This window comes from Globicephala melas, chromosome 1, assembly GCF_963455315.2.
Source record: "Globicephala melas chromosome 1, mGloMel1.2, whole genome shotgun sequence".
In the NCBI taxonomy this organism is placed as follows: Eukaryota; Metazoa; Chordata; class Mammalia; order Artiodactyla; family Delphinidae; genus Globicephala; species Globicephala melas.
The window spans coordinates 111,650,366-111,668,316 of NC_083314.1; the positions used below are offsets into that span (position 1 = coordinate 111,650,366).

Genomic DNA, 17,951 nt, shown 5'->3' on the forward strand with positions numbered 1-17,951 from the left:
GTATTAAATACACCAAAAAGAAAGCCAAGTAAGAAAAGTATGCCTGTTGATAATCCCTTAATATTGTCCTATTATTGGGGGGAAAGGGTGCTACAATGACTCTTTCTGTCAACTTCCTTCAGCTTTTCTTTAAATTTGTCTATAAATGTCTTTTGATAAGTAGCGCTCCCTCCTCCTTCTATGCAATTAATAACCTTTAAAGCCACCTGACTAAAATGCTTACATAGTTTGGTGAGGCCTTGTTCGGGGATATTTATTTAAACTAAACATATTAAAGATTATCCTTTTAGAAAATGTTTCTAAAATTCTTTATCTCTGCTACTCTAAGAAGTGGAAGAAGGTAAAGAATGCACGGGGAGATCAAACTCTGCAAAGTATACCTTAAAAACCAGAGGTATAAAATAGCTACGCTTTCTGAACGGTAATGTAAAATAAAAACAGAAAAAATCTTCCAAATTTGAAGAGCAAATTTTCCCTTGCCCTGAGTCAGCTAATGAAATCTTTTTTCAAACAGGGAACCTCCTGAACTCAAGCAGCTGCTCAGGAAACTGTAAGAGTTCACAGGTGTTTCAATATTTCAATAGTTGTTGAAACAGGGAAGATAAAACACTGAGAAGAGATTTATTAGACAGAAATTTATATCAAGAGATTAACTGTTTTTTCAACCAGCTTATAGGTGGACTCTTCTCCTTCTTTGTTAAAAAATGAATGGTATGAAACTATATGTTAAAGATGTTTCCATAACACCTTACGTTTACATAGCGCCTTACAGTTTCAAAGTGCTTTCACATGCCATCTCATTTAATCCTCACAACACCCCTGTGAGGTAGGTAGGACAGGTATTATCATCCTCACTGCAGGATGAGGAAACTGAGGCAGAGAGCAATTAAGTGACTTGCCCAAGATCACACAGCTGGTAAGTGGCAGAGCCAGGACAAGAAATCAAGTTTTCTGACTCCTCATCCAGTACTCTTTCCACTATAACTACTGCCCCCAATTATGAATAATGTACTGTGTCTCAAAATTGAAAGGTTATTGAAGTTCACTGCAGTGATGTCTTAACAGTAAAGTTAAATGAAAAATACAAGAACAGTAGGTCTGATGGTTTTACTTGACATAATAAAATTGGTGCAAAACCACTTTTTGTCTAATTACTTATAATCTTTTGGTCCAAATACATAAAATATGCAATATTTACAGCATTTTCCAATTTTTTTCGTAAATGCAATGCTTTAAAACACATTATAAAGCACCTTAGTAAAAATAGTCTACAAGTAAAAGTACAGAAGAAGTAGGAAAAATCCTACCCATTACCACAGCTCACTAAATGGAGTTATAATATGGACTCACCAATACCTCAGTTTACACCTTTACAAATAACCCATGGAGAAACAAATACTAAACTTACTTTTTTGATATTAATGTGTGGAAGCCTTAACCAAAACTTCAGGCAATGTCAACATTCTTTGAAGTGTTTCCCCAATCTTAGATACTGGGGAGACAGGAATGAGAAATACTGCTTTGATTCTTTTTACAGTATTAATAATGGTTTAAATTGATTTTTAACACTAATCATCATTTTTTTAAGAAAATTAAAATGACCTACATAAATATGGGCAGTTCCAACTACAGCAGATACAGTCTTAGCAAACGTGATCAAACATTTCAGTAAATTTCATGGGACGTGATTCACAGAAACAAAGTACACACCACCAAACAGTTAATAACACTATCCAGTAGAGGCGTATAACCCAAACCTCCAGGTGAAGGTGGAAGTAGCAAATGGATTCATCTTCATTCATGGTTAGTTGAAAAAAAATGCTTTATCAAAAAGAGTATCAGAACTTTTTCTGAAATTGTATTTCATTATTTAGCCTTCAATTAGACCTGCTATGTGTTTATTTTAGGTGATGTGTAGGTTTTGTTCAGGCAGGAGGTTATAACTCCCACCAAAATTTAACCAGAAAAAAAAAAAAAAAGGCTGAAACTTAAACTTCCTAGACCACTGACATGTCAGCCAGAATCTACTTCCTTGACGTCACTGTCTGTATCCTAACTCAGTTCAATACAAATTATCTTACACACCCATCAGCAATCCAAGTTGTGGAGCTGAGAACTAAGGTGAAGACAGGGTCAAAGTTGTAGTTCAAGAATCTAACTGCCACACTTTGTACTCAGTTCGATTTAGGGTAAATCTTTTCATAGAAAAAGTTCTGTGCAAGGATGTAGAGGTCTCCATCTTTTTCTCGTACAGCGTGGGCTCTGATGAATTGGAACTGCTCTAGTGCAAACTCATAGAACTCATTCTCCATTTTCCAAATGTCAGATTGCTGTAGTTTTGCAATGGTTTGTTTAGTAGGGAGTTTCTTCTCTGTGGTTTTCCTAAGATGAGATTTCTTTCCTACTTACAAAGGAAAAAGAGAAAAGGTAAATAAATTCTGAGAACACACAAAAGATCAATGCCTGTTTATTTGAAGAGACTGTTTAAGTTAGTATGACACATGGAAGAGCATAATTGTTTTGTCTTAATATCATTCAGGCAAAAACAGTGCCCTAATCATACTAGAACTGTGATTTATTCCTTTGTAATGCAAATCCTTACCCTTGTTAAAGACTTAATGAGATGTCAAATAATAAAAGTAAGAATCGTGGACGTCCCTGGTGGCGCAGCGGTTGGGAATCCGCCTGCCAATGGAGGGGACATGGGTTTGAGCCCTGGTCCGGGAAGATCCCACATGCTGCAGAGCAACTAAGCCCATGCTCCACAATTACTGAAGCCCACGCATCTAGAGCCCGTGCTCCGCAACAAGAGAAGCCACTTCAATGAGAAGCCCGTGCACCACAACGAAGAGCAGCCACCGCTCTCCGCAACTAGAGAAAGCCCGCGCACAGCAACGAACACCCAATGCAGCCAAAAATAAATAAATTTATTTTAAGAAAAAGTAAGAATGGCCACTTGGTAAAGTGTAGGCTGTCACCTTACATGCTGTATTCTCAAATGCTTGGTGCTCTGACTAGTTTGTTTTTAAAGACATGATAAAATACCTATTTTCAAACTTAGTGCTGATTTTTCATAACCTATTCTCTATACCTATGTGTTAAAAGCTAGGGCACATGCATACTCCAGGAAGAGTTCCTCTGATTGTATCTTACCAAAGAACAGAAAAAAAAAATCAGAATTAGATTGAACCAGCACGGTCACTTTCAGATATGTAATACTGTCACAGCTGCTGAAGCATTCTTTTAGGAGCACTGTGACATAGCACAGGATCATTACCAATGTGACTCAGTCTCTCCATCCTACCCCTACCTAAATAGCACTAGACATGTCTAAAGGGTGGAATGTATGGCTGGCACTACTGAATATCACACATTTCTAAGGCTGGCCCTGTAGTTTGTATCTTTCCATTATACCTACAATGCCTTTTAATTATAATCTCGTGCATGTTTATTCATTAAACAAATATTTAATGAATACCGTCTGTGTGCCATGTACTGTTTTTGTATTGAAAATGGTGAATAGAAACAGACAATATACTTGCCTTTCTGGAGTTTTATTCAACAAACTTCAAATCACACATATTTTGCAAGTGGCAAACAAAGTTAAGGACAGCTTGAAAAAGAAACCCATCCTTATATACCTGTACGATAGAGCTCTGTAGCACCCCTGAAGAACCGGGGCAAAGCTGCCTCCAATAACATGATAAAATCTTCAAGCTCTTCAGTAACTCCCACCAGAAAGTACTCATTAACTAGGTTATATTTGGCTTGATCCATAGCCCACCTGCTTCCTACATTCCTAAAACCAAAAAAAAGGAATAAAAAAATTGATTGTGAAATCTGCTAAATACTTTTGATGCCTTTGACACTGTATATTATGGAAAAAACAGATAAACACATGTCCATCCAAAGCCTTAATGCCCTTTTATTAATGTCCTTTGGGAGGCACACCTGTTTCTAATTTCCTTTGCCTCTGCCCCCAGTTCCTGCTCAACTACGCAGGGCTAACCCAGATTTTAGTAGAGGACACTTAATTTGAACAGTTAAGAAATGTGTATACATATCCTCCCATCTGATCTAGTATGAGTGCATTTAATTTTTGTTAACTACAGTTGTCCCTTGAACAACATGGGTTTGACCTGCACAAATACCTTTCAATAGTAGATACTACAACACTACATGGACCATGGTTGGTTGAATCTGCAGATCGAAGGAACCGTGGATACAAAGGACCAACTATAAATTATACCGGGATTAACCCCCACCTTGTTCCAGGGTCAACTGTACTCTAAACTTCGTTCATTTTAAGAGCTCTCTAGGAAGGTCTAAGCAATTTTGTGTAGCGATTATCTTCATTTAATTTATGAGTTTAGGTTTTTCTGATATTTCTTAAAAACAGAAATAGGATAAGAAATGGCTCTGCTAAGAATCTTTTTATTTTTCATGTTTTTAGCTAACGGCTGTTAATAGAGGGTTGGCCCTAAATAAACTATGCCTTTGGGTTCTTTTTAGCACTGACATTCCCTAACCCTAATGCCAAGCTCTGCCTTTAAGCAGTGTGATATTGAGCTGATGACTTCGCCTTTCTGAGCTTGTTTTCTCAGCCATTAAAAAGCTGGCATGGGTGGTGGGAAGCTGGGGAAGCAAACGAGTTGATTTCTCAGGTGCCTCCCAGATTTCTCAAGTGCCTCCCAGTTCTATGAATCGAGGAGGCATACTAAAGAAGTGTGATTAAAATCTCCTCAGTAATGCCCAATGGAGAGATATACTCTCTATTGCTCTAAGGTAGGGGAGGCAACCTTTCCTCTAAAGAGCCAGAGAGTAAAGCCGGAGATGGGTCTGCAGGTCATATGGTCTCGGTCACTTGGTTACTTAACCCTGCTCTTGCAGTGTGAAAACAGCTACAGACACTAAGTAAATAAATAGATGTGGTTGTCTTCCAATAAAACTATTTATAAAAACAGGTGATGGGCCAAATTTGGTGTCCGGGTTGTAATCTACTGATCCCTGTTGTAAGGAAATGATTAAAAATTGAGAAGACATTCTTTCTAAGCTTCCAATTCTTACATTATTACAGTTGACCTTTGAACAACACGAGCGTTTAGGGGTTCCAACCAGACCCGATCCCCCATTCCCCACTTGAAAATCTGCATATAACTTTACAGTCAGCCCGCCATATCCCCAGCTCCACATCCGAGGATTCAGCCAACCACGGATCATGTAGTACTGTAGTACATCTTTATTTAAAAAAATCTGCATTTCAGTGGACCTGCGAAGTTCAAAGCTGTGCTGTTCAAAGGGTCAATTGTATTATGCGTTGATACAATCTACTGAGTAGGGCCTTAAGGTTCTCAGTAATCTAATACTATATCTCAAATAATGATGGAAAGAACAGAAGGCATTCCTTATATCGCTCATGGTTTTAAGGAAGCTACTAACTTTGAATGTGTTCTTGTTTTTTTCTACTTTTCCTATTAAAATGATTGATTAGAACTAATGCGTACCATTATTTTTTTAAACTGAAAACTCAGCACATTCTGAGGAAATAAACTCTATTAAAGATAAAATATCTTTATTTTACCTTGGCTTCTCTCAAAGTCAAATCAGTTTAACAGTAAATCCAGGTGAATAATTTACCCACTAAGCCTCTTCTTGATCTAAAATGGATGGCTCAAACAATAAGCTTAGGAGAAAATGAGGTTTATGAAAGGAACCCTGACCTCTAATTAAGACCACTGCTAGAACATAGCAAGACACATAACACCAAAAACAAAAAAGAATTAAAAACCAGCATCTGAGAAATCATTGCAAGCATGTTTTACATGAAGAATCTTTTTAATGCACTTAAAGGTAACTAAAAACTAGGTATTACTTAATTACATGTTATTTTTGGTCTGGTCTTTCACGAACTTCCTTACACCTAGTCCTTGACTAACACACTCACCCTTGTGAAATACAGATTATAGAGATAATAGATAGATTACTGATTGAAGCTAGCTTTATCTCCCTACCAGCATTCCGAGCTGTGGCCACAGAAGAATGGGATTTGAAGCCAGAGCTTCTCCGGAGCACAGTCTGAGCCGCCCTCAGCTACACATTCATCAAAGGTCTGGAAAAAAGACAAAGCAGCACATGTGAGCCATAAACCCGAGCCTCACCTACCAAGTATCTTAATGTGGTAAGTTATTAAATAAATGGCAGTGGATGGGACGAGTAGTGAATTAAAGTGATAGGTTACAAAAACATACTTGAGATACTGAGCAAAGTTAAACATGGGTTGTTCTCACATCGTTGTTTTATACCAGTGTTTATAAGAATTCTTCTACTATATGAATGGAACATCCCCCAGATAACAACTTATCCTTGAAATTAAGTACTGGTTTATGTTGAGTTTGTGTATTTATATTTTCTATCCCCTTACCGAAGTAAGTTAAATAAAAACAAGGTTAAAGATACTCTTTGTGAAACAATTATTTGAAAAGAATATAAAGTAGGACTACACTTAAGTCTTTTCCCCTTTTCTCATTAAAACAAACAAAAAAATCATTGTACAAAGCAAAAGTGACCCTGGACACTTATGACTTGCATGCCATCCTCTCCAAATGCATCTGACTAAATTAATTAAAAGGGCAGGAGACTCACAGGTTATGGATCTAAAATTAAATCAACTTCATTTTCTTTAGTACTTACTGTCTGTCACAGGCATTTTTACAGTAGGCGTTATCTATTTGAAATGATATTAAGATGCCAGAGAACAAACTTAAGAGCTCAGGCTGTTGGAGTAGACATCTATAAATACCACCTGTTATTTCTGAGAAGAGGGGGTATGTAAAAGTAGAAAGAGAACGCATCCAGAGTCCAGACTCCTGAGTTTCTAGAACCATGTGTGACTCTATCTTGAGTAAGTCTTTATGGCCTCCAAACCTCACTTTCTAATCTATAAAATCAGATAAATTCAAAGGTCCCTTTCAACCAAAAATCTAGTAAGAATAGGACCCCAAACCCTTAGGTCTGACTATGGCTAGAGGTATAGTGGAATAATTATCTTTATTCTGGCAACATTTAAGAGGCAACAGCAAACTGCAGCCCACAATTGATTTGCCCATTTCTTTTACAGATGACCTTCACCATGATATAGGAAAAAGATTTATGACTTGGGTTTGAATCTTGAACCCAGAAAAACTTAAGTTCTGTGTTAGTTTCCTCATAGGAAAAAGGAGGACATAATCTTACTTTGAGGAAGAAATAAAATCATGGATCTAAAAGAATCTACCACAAAGAGTGGTTCACTGTAGGCACTCAATAAATGGGATGTGTCTACGTCTGTCTTTCTCTCCCCACCTCTCCTCCCTAATAGTCAAATACAATGTTTTGTTGGTTCTTGTTCTCCCTGACCTCCACAGCGTTGTCTACGTCTTTGAACACTCCCCTTTTTGGCTTTTTGTTGGTTCTCTGTACCTTTCTGAATGTACTATCACTATCTTCTTTTAAGGCATGTTTTGGTCCTTCTACCAAGCATGGAAACTCAGCTGTCTTCTCTTTACCCACTCCCTTCCTTAGCTTATTCACACTTCCTTGGCTTCATTTATAATTTCTAGGCAAAAGTTTCCAAATTTGTACCCCCAGATCCATCACCTCTTACCTATCTTCTGATACTTAGTATGCCTTTTCATTTGAATTTCCAGTATTACCTCATATTCAATATTTCTGGCAATAGGATGACATTGCCCCTTGTAATTCAGACTCAAGATCTCAGCACATTTCTTTATTTTTCCTCTCCCTCACTTAACATCCTTGAGGTAATGTCTTTCCAATGCATCTTTTTTTTTCCCCAATCTTCCATCAGGATCTTGCCATGTCATGTCTCCATTCTTACAATCACTTCCTAATTGGGCTCCCTTCCCTCCCTTCCTTCAATCTGCTCTTAGACTACCAGGTTAGTCTAAGTAGTCACTTCTAACATCCTCTACTCAGAAAACTTCAATAGCTTCCAATATCTTTTTAAAAAGAGAAATACAAACTCTTTATCCTGGCTTTAAAGAATGCTTCATAATCTGACCTCAGTGTGCAAGTCTAGCCTTATCTCCATGTATAACTTCCATCTTTACCAGATTAACCTGTTTTACAGTTTCTCAAGCATGTCATATGTACCTGCAAATCCATATATTTTGCTGATTACATTTTCTTCCTCTGAAAGTGCTTCCCTCCACCAATCTAGTTTACATGAAGACTATCTTTCCAATGACTACTCTGGCCTAAAGTCACTCATTTTTTTTTAACTCATATAAATGAATTAAATACTGCCTTGTAATAGCCAGCTCTTAGGATCCAAGTATGTTATTTATATATACATCTTTATTTAAAGAACTTGCTCCATGTACTTTGGGAAAAAAATTGTATTATGTTCTCTCCTGAACTATAGAAAACACTTATTGGAGGGATCATGCAGTATAGTATGCATTTGTGTCCTCCACAGCATACAATATCTTGCTATACCAACTGTTTGCACAATCATTGTGTCCTCCATAGCATACAATACATTGTTATACCAAATGTTTGCATAATCAATATTTGTAAATGGCTGGAAAGACTGCACTTTGGAGATTTTGCATGAGCATTAAAGGTACAATTCTAGTTGAGATGAAGACAGGGGCAGTAAAATTTTTTCATGAAGCATTTTGACAGTTCCTTAGAGTTCTCTCAAATTCTCTTAGGATTTCTCCCCCAGCCGCCAATGTATACACACACACACACACACACACACACACACATACACACATCCATATCAATCTATTTTTTTAAGTGAAAACATCTCAGTTTACACTTAACAATCAACCCCATTTCAATGGCCATTACAGTATGTCTGAAATTTACTAGATGGTCTGATTTAGATTTGCTGGTCTAAGTCACTTTCTAAAAAGTGGTTTTACTATCATTTATGCCACCTTGCAGCTCATAAAAAGAAAACAACCTATGTATCTATCTCTACCGTATCTCAGGTTCCAATAAACCCAGTGGTGATATATCAGAAGGTTTCTGATTTCACGCCTAATCAGTTTCAAACAAATCCTAAATCACAGTACAGTGCTTCTGAAGTTCAGAAGAGGTGCTCTGCTTCATTATACCTTCATCTGAATAGAGTATCAGATGAAAAAGAAATGAATTACTAAGGTGATTGTGAGTGAACTCATAAACTGTACCACCACTGTGTGTGTGTATGTGTGCGTGTAAGATTCAAAGACAAAAAGATTTTGCTTAAATGTGTTGGGTTGGCCAAAAGGTTTGTTCGTTTTTTTCCGTAAGATGGCTCTAGTAGTGCTTAGTTGTCTTTAACTTCATTCGAAACAATTTTGTTAAATTGTATTGTGACAGCTGTCATATCAGCGTGCATTTTTAAAAAACATCAAAATTGGTGAATTTTTGTGTAGTCATTTTAATATTGAAGATGGAAGAAAAAAGCAACATTTTCGGCATATTATGCTTTATTATTTCAAGAAAGGTAAAAACGCAACCGAAACGCAAAAAAGAAAAGATTTGTGCAGTGTATGGAGAAGGTGCTGTGACTGATCGAATGTGTCCAAAGTGGTTTGCGAAGTTTCATGCTGGAGATTTCTCGCTGGACAGTTCTCCACGGTCAGGTAGACCAGTTGAAGTTGATAGTGATCAAATCGAGACATTAATTGAGAACAATCAAGGTTATACCACGTGGGAGATAGCCGACATATTCAAAATATCCAAATCAAGCACTGAAAATCATTTGCACCAGCTTGGTTATGTGAATCGCTTCGATGTGAGGGTTCCACATAAGTTAAGCGAAAAAAACCTTCTTGACTATATTTCCTCATGCTATTCGGTACTTAAACGTAACAAAAATGTTCTGTTTTTAAAACAAATTGTGATGGGCGATGAAAAATGAATACTGTACAATAATATGGAACGGAAGAGTTCGTGGGGCAAGTGAAATGAACCACCATCCACCTCACCAAAGGCCGGTCTTCATCCAAAGAAGGTGATGTGTATATGGTGGGATGGAAGGGAGTCCTTTATTATGAGCTCCTTTCGGAACACCAAACAATTAATTCCAACAAGTACTGCTCCCAATTAGACCAACTGAAAGCAGCGCTCGAAGAAAAGCGTCTGGAATTAGTCAACAGAAGACACATAATCTTCCATCAGAATACCGCAAGGCCACATGTTTCTTTGATGACCAGGCAAAAAACTGTCACAGCTTGGCTGGGAAGTTCTGATTCATCCACCATATTCACCACACATTGCACCTTTGGATTCCCATTTATTCCGGTCTTTACAAAATTCTCTTAATGCAAAAAATTTCAATTCCCTGGAAGACTGTAAAAGGCACCTAGAACGGTTCTTTAAAAAGTTTTGGGAAGATGGAATTATGAAGTTGCCTGAAAAATGGCAGAAGGTAGTGGAACAAAATGGTGAATACGTTGTTCAATAAAGTTCTCAGTGAAAATGAAAAATGTGTCTAATATTTTTACTTAAAAACCGAAGGAATTTTTTGGCCAATCCAATAAGAAAATAGGACAGTGAAAGAGGCTGCAGTATTAAAAGTTCCCATAGAGTCACTATACGGAAAATTTTGGAAATTTAAGTATCCACTATTGGAATTAAAACTGGTTAATGAATGAGCATGCAGGATGGCTATTTTGACCCAAGTTCTCTAGTTAGCCAACTCCTTCTTCCTGTGTTCTAAAATACTAAAAGTATTTTAGTATTTCAAACAAAATCTGTAGATAATCTTCAAGTTTATTTTTGGCCAGTAGTTTAAAATCTGCTAGCCTACTCTGGCAGTATAAGAGTTACCACCAAAATCCGTTCTTCCCTTCTTCCACAGTCATAGAGTTTAGCCTCTCTTGCAGTTAGGTATGGCCATATGACTAAGTTCTTGCCAGGAGACTGGGGGCAGAAGTGATGTGAGCAAGTTCTGGGTCACTTGGTTAAAAGGAAATTGGTGGGCCTCTAACTTCCCTCCTTCCCATGAGCTGGAAGACAGATGTCGTGGTGACCCAAATTAAACCGAGCACATAAGGGCAAGCCCCTGAAGGGTAGCAGAGTAACAATATGGCAGGAACCCAGCTCCCTGAATGACTGTGTGCAGCAAAGCTGCTCTAAAATCCTGGGCCCCTCACCTTTAGGTTTTTATGTATGACAGAAAAAAACTACCTAAGCATTTTAATTTCTTTGTTTCAGAAGCATCTACCCTAATTCACCTACCAAACATTTTATTAGATAATATAAAAGTGGAAAAATAGTTTGGGTTTTGCCTCCTTTGTAGTTCCTTCTTATCATTTGGCAAAGGTGCTTCACTCCTATCAACTTAAAAGAAACAGCCCAAAGACAGGCCATAGCAAGGAAGATGTAAAGAAAAAAAAAACAAATACAAATAATCAAAAATTGGCGAACATACATGATTGTGCTAGATCTTAATGTAAAACAGAAATTCTCCTTTTTCTATCTTTTTAAAAATTTTTTTCATACTTTATTTTTTATTTTATTTATTTATTATTATTTTTGGCTGCATTGGGTCTTCGTTGCTGCACGCGGGCCTTCTCTAGTTGCAGCAAGCGGGGGCTACTCTTCATTGCGGTGGGCGGGCTTCTCTCATCGCGGTGGCTTCTCTTGTTGCAGAGCACAGGCTCTAGGCGCAAGGGCTTCAGTAGTTGTGGCACACGGGCTCAGAAGTTGTGGCACACGGGCTCAGAAGTTGTGGCACACGGGCTCAGTAGTTGTGGCTCGCGGGCTCTAGAGCGCAGGCTCAGTAGTTGTGGTGCACGGGCTTAGCTGCTCCGCAGCATCCTTCCTGGACCAGGGCTCAAACCCCTGTTCCCTGCATTGGCAGGCAGATTCTTAACCACTGTGCCACCAGGGAAGTCCCTCCTTTTTCTTTATAAATATGTGATGCATAAAGTAAACCAAGCATTTCCTAGTGAGTGAAATCAAGTTAACGAAACTCAATACCATCTTGACCACATACAGCTCAATGAATCAATCCACTGGCGTCTTAATCAAGATGAACTTCTCCACTGACTCCAACAGTGACATCAGCCCTTGGGCTTCTCTACTCACAGCACAGGAGACGATTGTCAATCAAATGCTGCCCACCAGAACTTTCCCACTCATTTGCTAACTTCTATTCACTTTCTCCTGAACATTCTGACCACATTTCAGAAATAGAATTTTCTATAAATAAATGTTTTACTCTTATAAAATTTCTTCTTAAAATAAAAAGCAAAAACAAAACTCAGTTCAGTACACCACAGAAACAAAAAGTTATGATCAGCTTTTTCACTTAAACACCATCTATGCTTAGAAAGAGCAATTCTTTGTGAACTACATACAAATGTTTTTAAAAGCAGGAAATATCAAAATATTCTTTAGACTATTTAGATTATTAGTTTAAATTCCTAGAATTGTAGGTTAAAATAAACAAAATTTGATGCTTGATAGTGATGGCAATTATATTTACATTCAAACCCTTTTCTACAAATGACCTTGCTTCATACTTTATACAGAAAACTGAAGCTGAGAGTGAGCTCCCTTGATTCCTGCTTAGATAAAAGCTTATCTGCAGCCCCTACTGCCCTTATCTGTAAAAAAGTATTTCCTCCTATCTTTAAATACCCTTTCTCACTCCCTTCTGAGACCCTGCTTCACCAATTTTTCTCCAGTTTTTCCATCATAACCCCTTGCTCTCTTCAGGTACATTAATATGCCCAAGTATCTGTCGCCTTTAGTAAAACATTTCTCATATTTTTTGCTCCCTTCAAAGCCAAACTTCTATCTCAAGAGTAGTCTTTCCTCTCAGTCTTAACTTCTCACGGTTACTCCTCAACCCTTTGGATTCCACATAAGCACCTTCTCTGACCTCCCCATTGACAAGTCTAAGGGAAAGTTTTAAATTCTCAATTCACTAACCTCTTCGTGATTGAAATGATTTTTCCATGCATTTCAAGGACTCACCAGGTTTGTCTTCTGATTCTCCAACCTCAGTCTTCTTGGTGTGCTTCCCTCCCTTTGCCTACTCCTTAAATGTTGTCATTCCCCAGAGCTACATATTTGCACCCCCTTTTTTTCTTCTTCCTTTTTCGTTTGGTCCTGTCTTCATACTCTGTATGTCTCCCAAGTGCAATTTCATTCAATCCCTTGTTTCAACTCCCACTTAATGCTGATGACTCCCAAATCTATGACTAAGTTCAGATTTATTTCTTGATACACAAATACATTTCTAGTGGATGTTTCCATCTGCTTATACATGACTAAAAATAATGTCCAATTTGAACTCATCATCTCTTTCTTCAACTTCATTACAACGGACTTTTCTTTCCATTTTCTCTCTTTTGAACCACATATATAGTAGTTCGATCAGAAGCCTGGGAAGATGACAGGTCAAGGCTGACTCTGGATTGTACCTTTTACTGAGATAGAGAAACTGGTCTACAACAAAGAGTTATCAAACCTTTAAATATGAACTGCAAAGATATTATATTGCTTTCCTGTGGTGCTTTTTTTTTTTTTTTTTTTTTTTTTGCAGTACGTGGGCCTCTCACCGTTGTGGCCTCTCCCGCTGCGGAGCACAGGCTCTGGACGCGCAGGCTCAGCGGCCATGGCCCACGGGCCCAGCCGCTCTGCGGCATGTGGGATCTTTCTGGACTGGGGCACGAACCCGTGTCCCCTGCATCGGCGGCGGACTCTCAACCACTGCGCCTCCAGGGAAGCCCTCCTGTGGTGCATTGTACATATAAAACACTTTCTAAGCAAACAGTAATAAGTTCTCAAATGCTTTTGTGTAAAATCCATGTTCAATAAGCAAACCACAGTCAGGGGATTATGAATTGCTAAGGACTACTGAAGCAGTATTTTGTAAGCCAGTAGTAGGATCAGGTAGTGGCTAAGTATGGAATTCTTCTAACCTCATTAATATCTTTTATAAACTAATACATATTTTTAGGTATAATATTCTGAATTCATTATAATTCCTACAGCTGTCAATAAGTCTAGTTAATTTAGAGTAAGAAATACGAAAAGCAAATTGGGGTAGGAATTGTGATCTCTGAGATCAATGAGTACTTCTTAAGCAAAAACTCATTCTCCTTTAGATTGTTATTTACAGCATGTAACTATACACTCTTTCCATAAGTATAACCCCCTTGGTGTTCTGCTAATAAAACAATAATTAATAAAAATGATTAATAACCTATAGGATAGTACAAAACTGAAATATTCATAAGATAAATATTTACATATTTAGAAAACGTGAGTGATGAGAATTATAGGTATAGTTATTTGGAAGCTGTAAGAAGGCCTATGCTGAAAGAAGGCCTGAGAGACAGACTATTCAAACTTGGGTATTTGGTTAATGTTTTCTCAAAATGAACAAAGTGGGTCTGCCACTTGAAAGAAAACAACTGACAGTCTTAGTAGCCCAGCGGTTCTCAGCTGGCGCTGTTTTGACCCCCAGGTGACATCTGGCAATGTTTGGAGACCTTCTTCGTTCTCACACCTGGAGGGTGTAGGGGAGATGCTACTAGGTAGAAGTCAGAGATGCTGCTAAACGTCCTATAATGTGTAAGGCAGCCCTCACAACAAGGAATTCTCTGGCCAAAAGCAACAATAGTGTCAAGGTGGAGAAATCCTGTGGGTGCCAGTGATAAAAGCTAAGCTTTCAAACTAAAAAATATAAAAATTTAAATTTATTTTTACTTCATCTGTCACCATAAGCCTGACAGGTTCCCAATACTTACAGACTTTTCTGATGAGATAAGTGGTGACGTTAACGAATGTGAATTTTTGATATTGTATAATAAAATGTGCCAACACTTGGAAGATCCACGTAACTCAGTGAACTAATGTGTTCCAAATGACCAATACATGAGGTTAAAAAATTATGCTTGGTTAAAAAATCCATTCAAAGTATAAAATATATCAGTGGATTTTAATGCAGCAGAACATAAAAGGTTAACTGCTATGGTTTCAGATTCCACACTTCAATAACTTTAAGAAACTACTACTAGTTAAGTTTTAGTGTAATATTAAAGAAGAATTTCCACAATTTTCTGAAAAGGCTATTAAAATACTGCTTTTTCTAGTTACATATCTGTGTAAAGCTGAATTTTCTTCATACACTTCACCAAAAGAATGTATTAAATAGACTGATTCAGCAGCAGATATGAAAATCCAGCTGTCTATATTATATTAAATCAGGTGTTTTAAAAATTTGCAAAAATGTAAAATGCCACTATTTATACCTTTTTCTGAAAATGGTTATTTGCATTAAAATATATTATTTATGTTACCATATTATGGTTTCCTACTGTTACTATTAAATTAGTTACTATTTTAAAAGTTTCTCAGTCAATTGGCAAATTTACTGATATTGGTAAATATGAACAGAAATAGATATAACCCACATAGATAAAAGTTCCTTGGCGGTCCTCAATAAAAAGAGTAAAAGGAGTTCTGAGACTAAAAAGTTTGAGAACCACTGATTTATATATTGTAGTTCTTGAATGCTGACCTTTGGATTACTAAATATCCCTATTTTCCAGGTATTGGGACAGAGATTAAATTATGCAAAACTCTAGGTATAAAGTTTGAAAAACAGAGTATTTGAAATCTCCCAAATAAAACAAATCTTATGTTCCTTACAAGATGAACTGAAAGCTATCACAGGCATATACATATGACTAAAATGGCTTTGAAATTATTGACAGTGTAAACCAGAAACTGGAAATGAAGCCATTGTAAGGTATTTCCAGCCTTAGCCTTTGCCATCATAGCCACTTTTTAATCCCTGTTATCTTCAAATACCCTGCCATCTTCCAAAGTGCTATATGCCACGAAGTCTTACCAACTTTACAGATATGAGTTTATTAAAGAAAACTCTTGCCAGTTAAAGATATTAAGGAATTATTTGCAATATAACAACTTTATTTAACTCATTAGGTGCCAGAATGTTACCAACATTTATGTCATGAGAAACAAACCAAATTATTAAAAACGTGTGTTTCAATGTTTCAAGACTGAAAAGGTCTATTTTGCCTATCACAAAACAAAGTAATTCTTTACTTTGATAAAGCATTTGAAGATGGCCCTGTCCCCGTGAGAATTAAGGTAATACAATAGTATTTTGCTGATGTTACTAATATTACATCTAAATAAACAGGTGTATTAATATGTATTTTATAATGACATAAAAAAAACAGACCAAGACCTATCATCATTAGGGTGAAGAATGGTTAAATCTCCAGGCTGGAGAGGGCATACCTACCTAAAGCTTTCAAAGATGAAAGGGAGACTACGTTAAAATATCTGCCTAGGTTTTTCTGTGAGCATTGAATATACAACTTTGGAACATCTCTCATACAAAAATATCGAGTGACATGTTGCTTTCCCTCCCTCCTTTTTCAAGGGTATAGAGAGGTTAAGACTGTGAGCTCTGGAATTGGAGTGCTTGGGTTTAAATTCCTGCACCACCATTTACTGGTAGTATAACACTGGGCAAGGTACTTAACCTTTCTGTGCCCCAGTTTCCTTATCTGTAAAATGGACACAACAACAGCAACTATCCCATAAAATTGTTGTACAGGCCACCTGAAAAAATACATAATATGTGACTTAAAACAGAGCTTGATAAACAAGAAGCACTCAATAGATGTGAGCTATTATTGTTGTTATATTAAGTATTATTGTTACCTAATTCCCTAAACTACATAGGATAGCAACCACAAAACCACGGTATCCAGGGCTGACGTGACATGACAGATGTAGGAACCTACGTGACTGTGAATCTTTTCCTTACCAACACTAACATTCCTTTAGTTGAAGAAGGGAGATGGATACTAACAATTACTGAGTAAGAGCTAGTATAAATGATAGGGCTAAAATTAAAAAAGAAAGTAGTTAGCATTGAAGTGAATTTAGAAATAACTAACAATAAATTTCGAAGTACTAGGTCACAAAAGGGTTATATTACAGATTTTACAAAATTTTACAGACACTCCATAATAATATAATTATATATATTTTTTCTAGAAGATTATATAATACTAAGAGATGAGTGGACGCTGGAAAAAAAGGGTACTGTTTGGATCAGTACCTTCTGTCTAAAGCCTTGAGACTAAGGAAAGAAATAGCGATTTCTAGAAAACATAAACAGGTAAATAAAACAAAAGAACCATTGCCTTCTCATGTGACAGAGGGCACATCCAACTTAGAAAAAAATTAATTGTTGGGTGTTAATTACTATAATACAGCAAGTATCTAGCATCACCATTACACAACACTTTAGGTTTAAAAGGTGCAGAATTCCCTCACTGAGCTATTTGCTGAACGCTTACAGATGAACTAGGCACCGTACTCGTACTAGATATGGAGGAGACAAAGGTGAAGGAAATACAGCGCCTGCTTCAGGACGTTCACAGCCTTTTGGAGAAGACATATATGTAAACAAATAATTCAAGTACCACAAAATAAATATTTAAAAAATAGCGATTTGAATGGAGTGCTCTGGGAACTTTGAAAGGGACACGGCTCACTGCCAGAAAAGACTTTATGAAAGAGGTAACATTTGAGCTGGATCTTAAAGGTGAACAAAGAGTTTTCAGATTGAAGGAGAGACATTGTAAACATAGGGAACAACACGTGTGCAAAAAGTATGAAGTAATAAGTCTGGAGGACGGTGACATTTCAGGTAAGGCACCCAGTGATGCACTGGGTGCCTGAGGCGAAAATGAGGCAGGAGAAGGAGGTCTCAGGCTATGTCAGACTGCGTCTCCTGTGCCTTGGGCAATCCTGTGAGCGACGAGGTCCCCGTAAAGGTATTCCACCAGAAAATTGACACAGTTTGGTTTCTTAGAAAAACAAGTCTGGGGCTACTCTGGAGGACGCACTTAAATAGAAGACAACTCAAATTGTAAGAACCCTGTTAA

General features: G+C 37.3%; 1 protein-coding gene across 2 annotated transcripts in view; it reads right to left on the reverse strand.

Moving 5' to 3' along the window:
- Window positions 1-602: 602 nt before the first annotated feature.
- The window catches only part of HS2ST1 (heparan sulfate 2-O-sulfotransferase 1), a 191,850-nt gene continuing 174,501 nt past the window's right edge, over window positions 603-17,951 (reverse strand). The window contains exons 5-7 of one of the 2 annotated variants that reach the window (XM_030866130.2): window positions 6,012-6,109; window positions 3,642-3,799; window positions 603-2,404 (exon numbers count right to left, since the gene is read on the reverse strand). In XM_030866130.2, the coding sequence (XP_030721990.1) occupies window positions 2,175-2,404; window positions 3,642-3,799; window positions 6,012-6,109 (486 nt within the window). In that variant the 3' untranslated portion in view covers window positions 603-2,174. The remainder of the gene's footprint in view (window positions 2,405-3,641; window positions 3,800-6,011; window positions 6,110-17,951) is intronic. The other variant, XM_030866131.2, reaches the window with a different exon arrangement.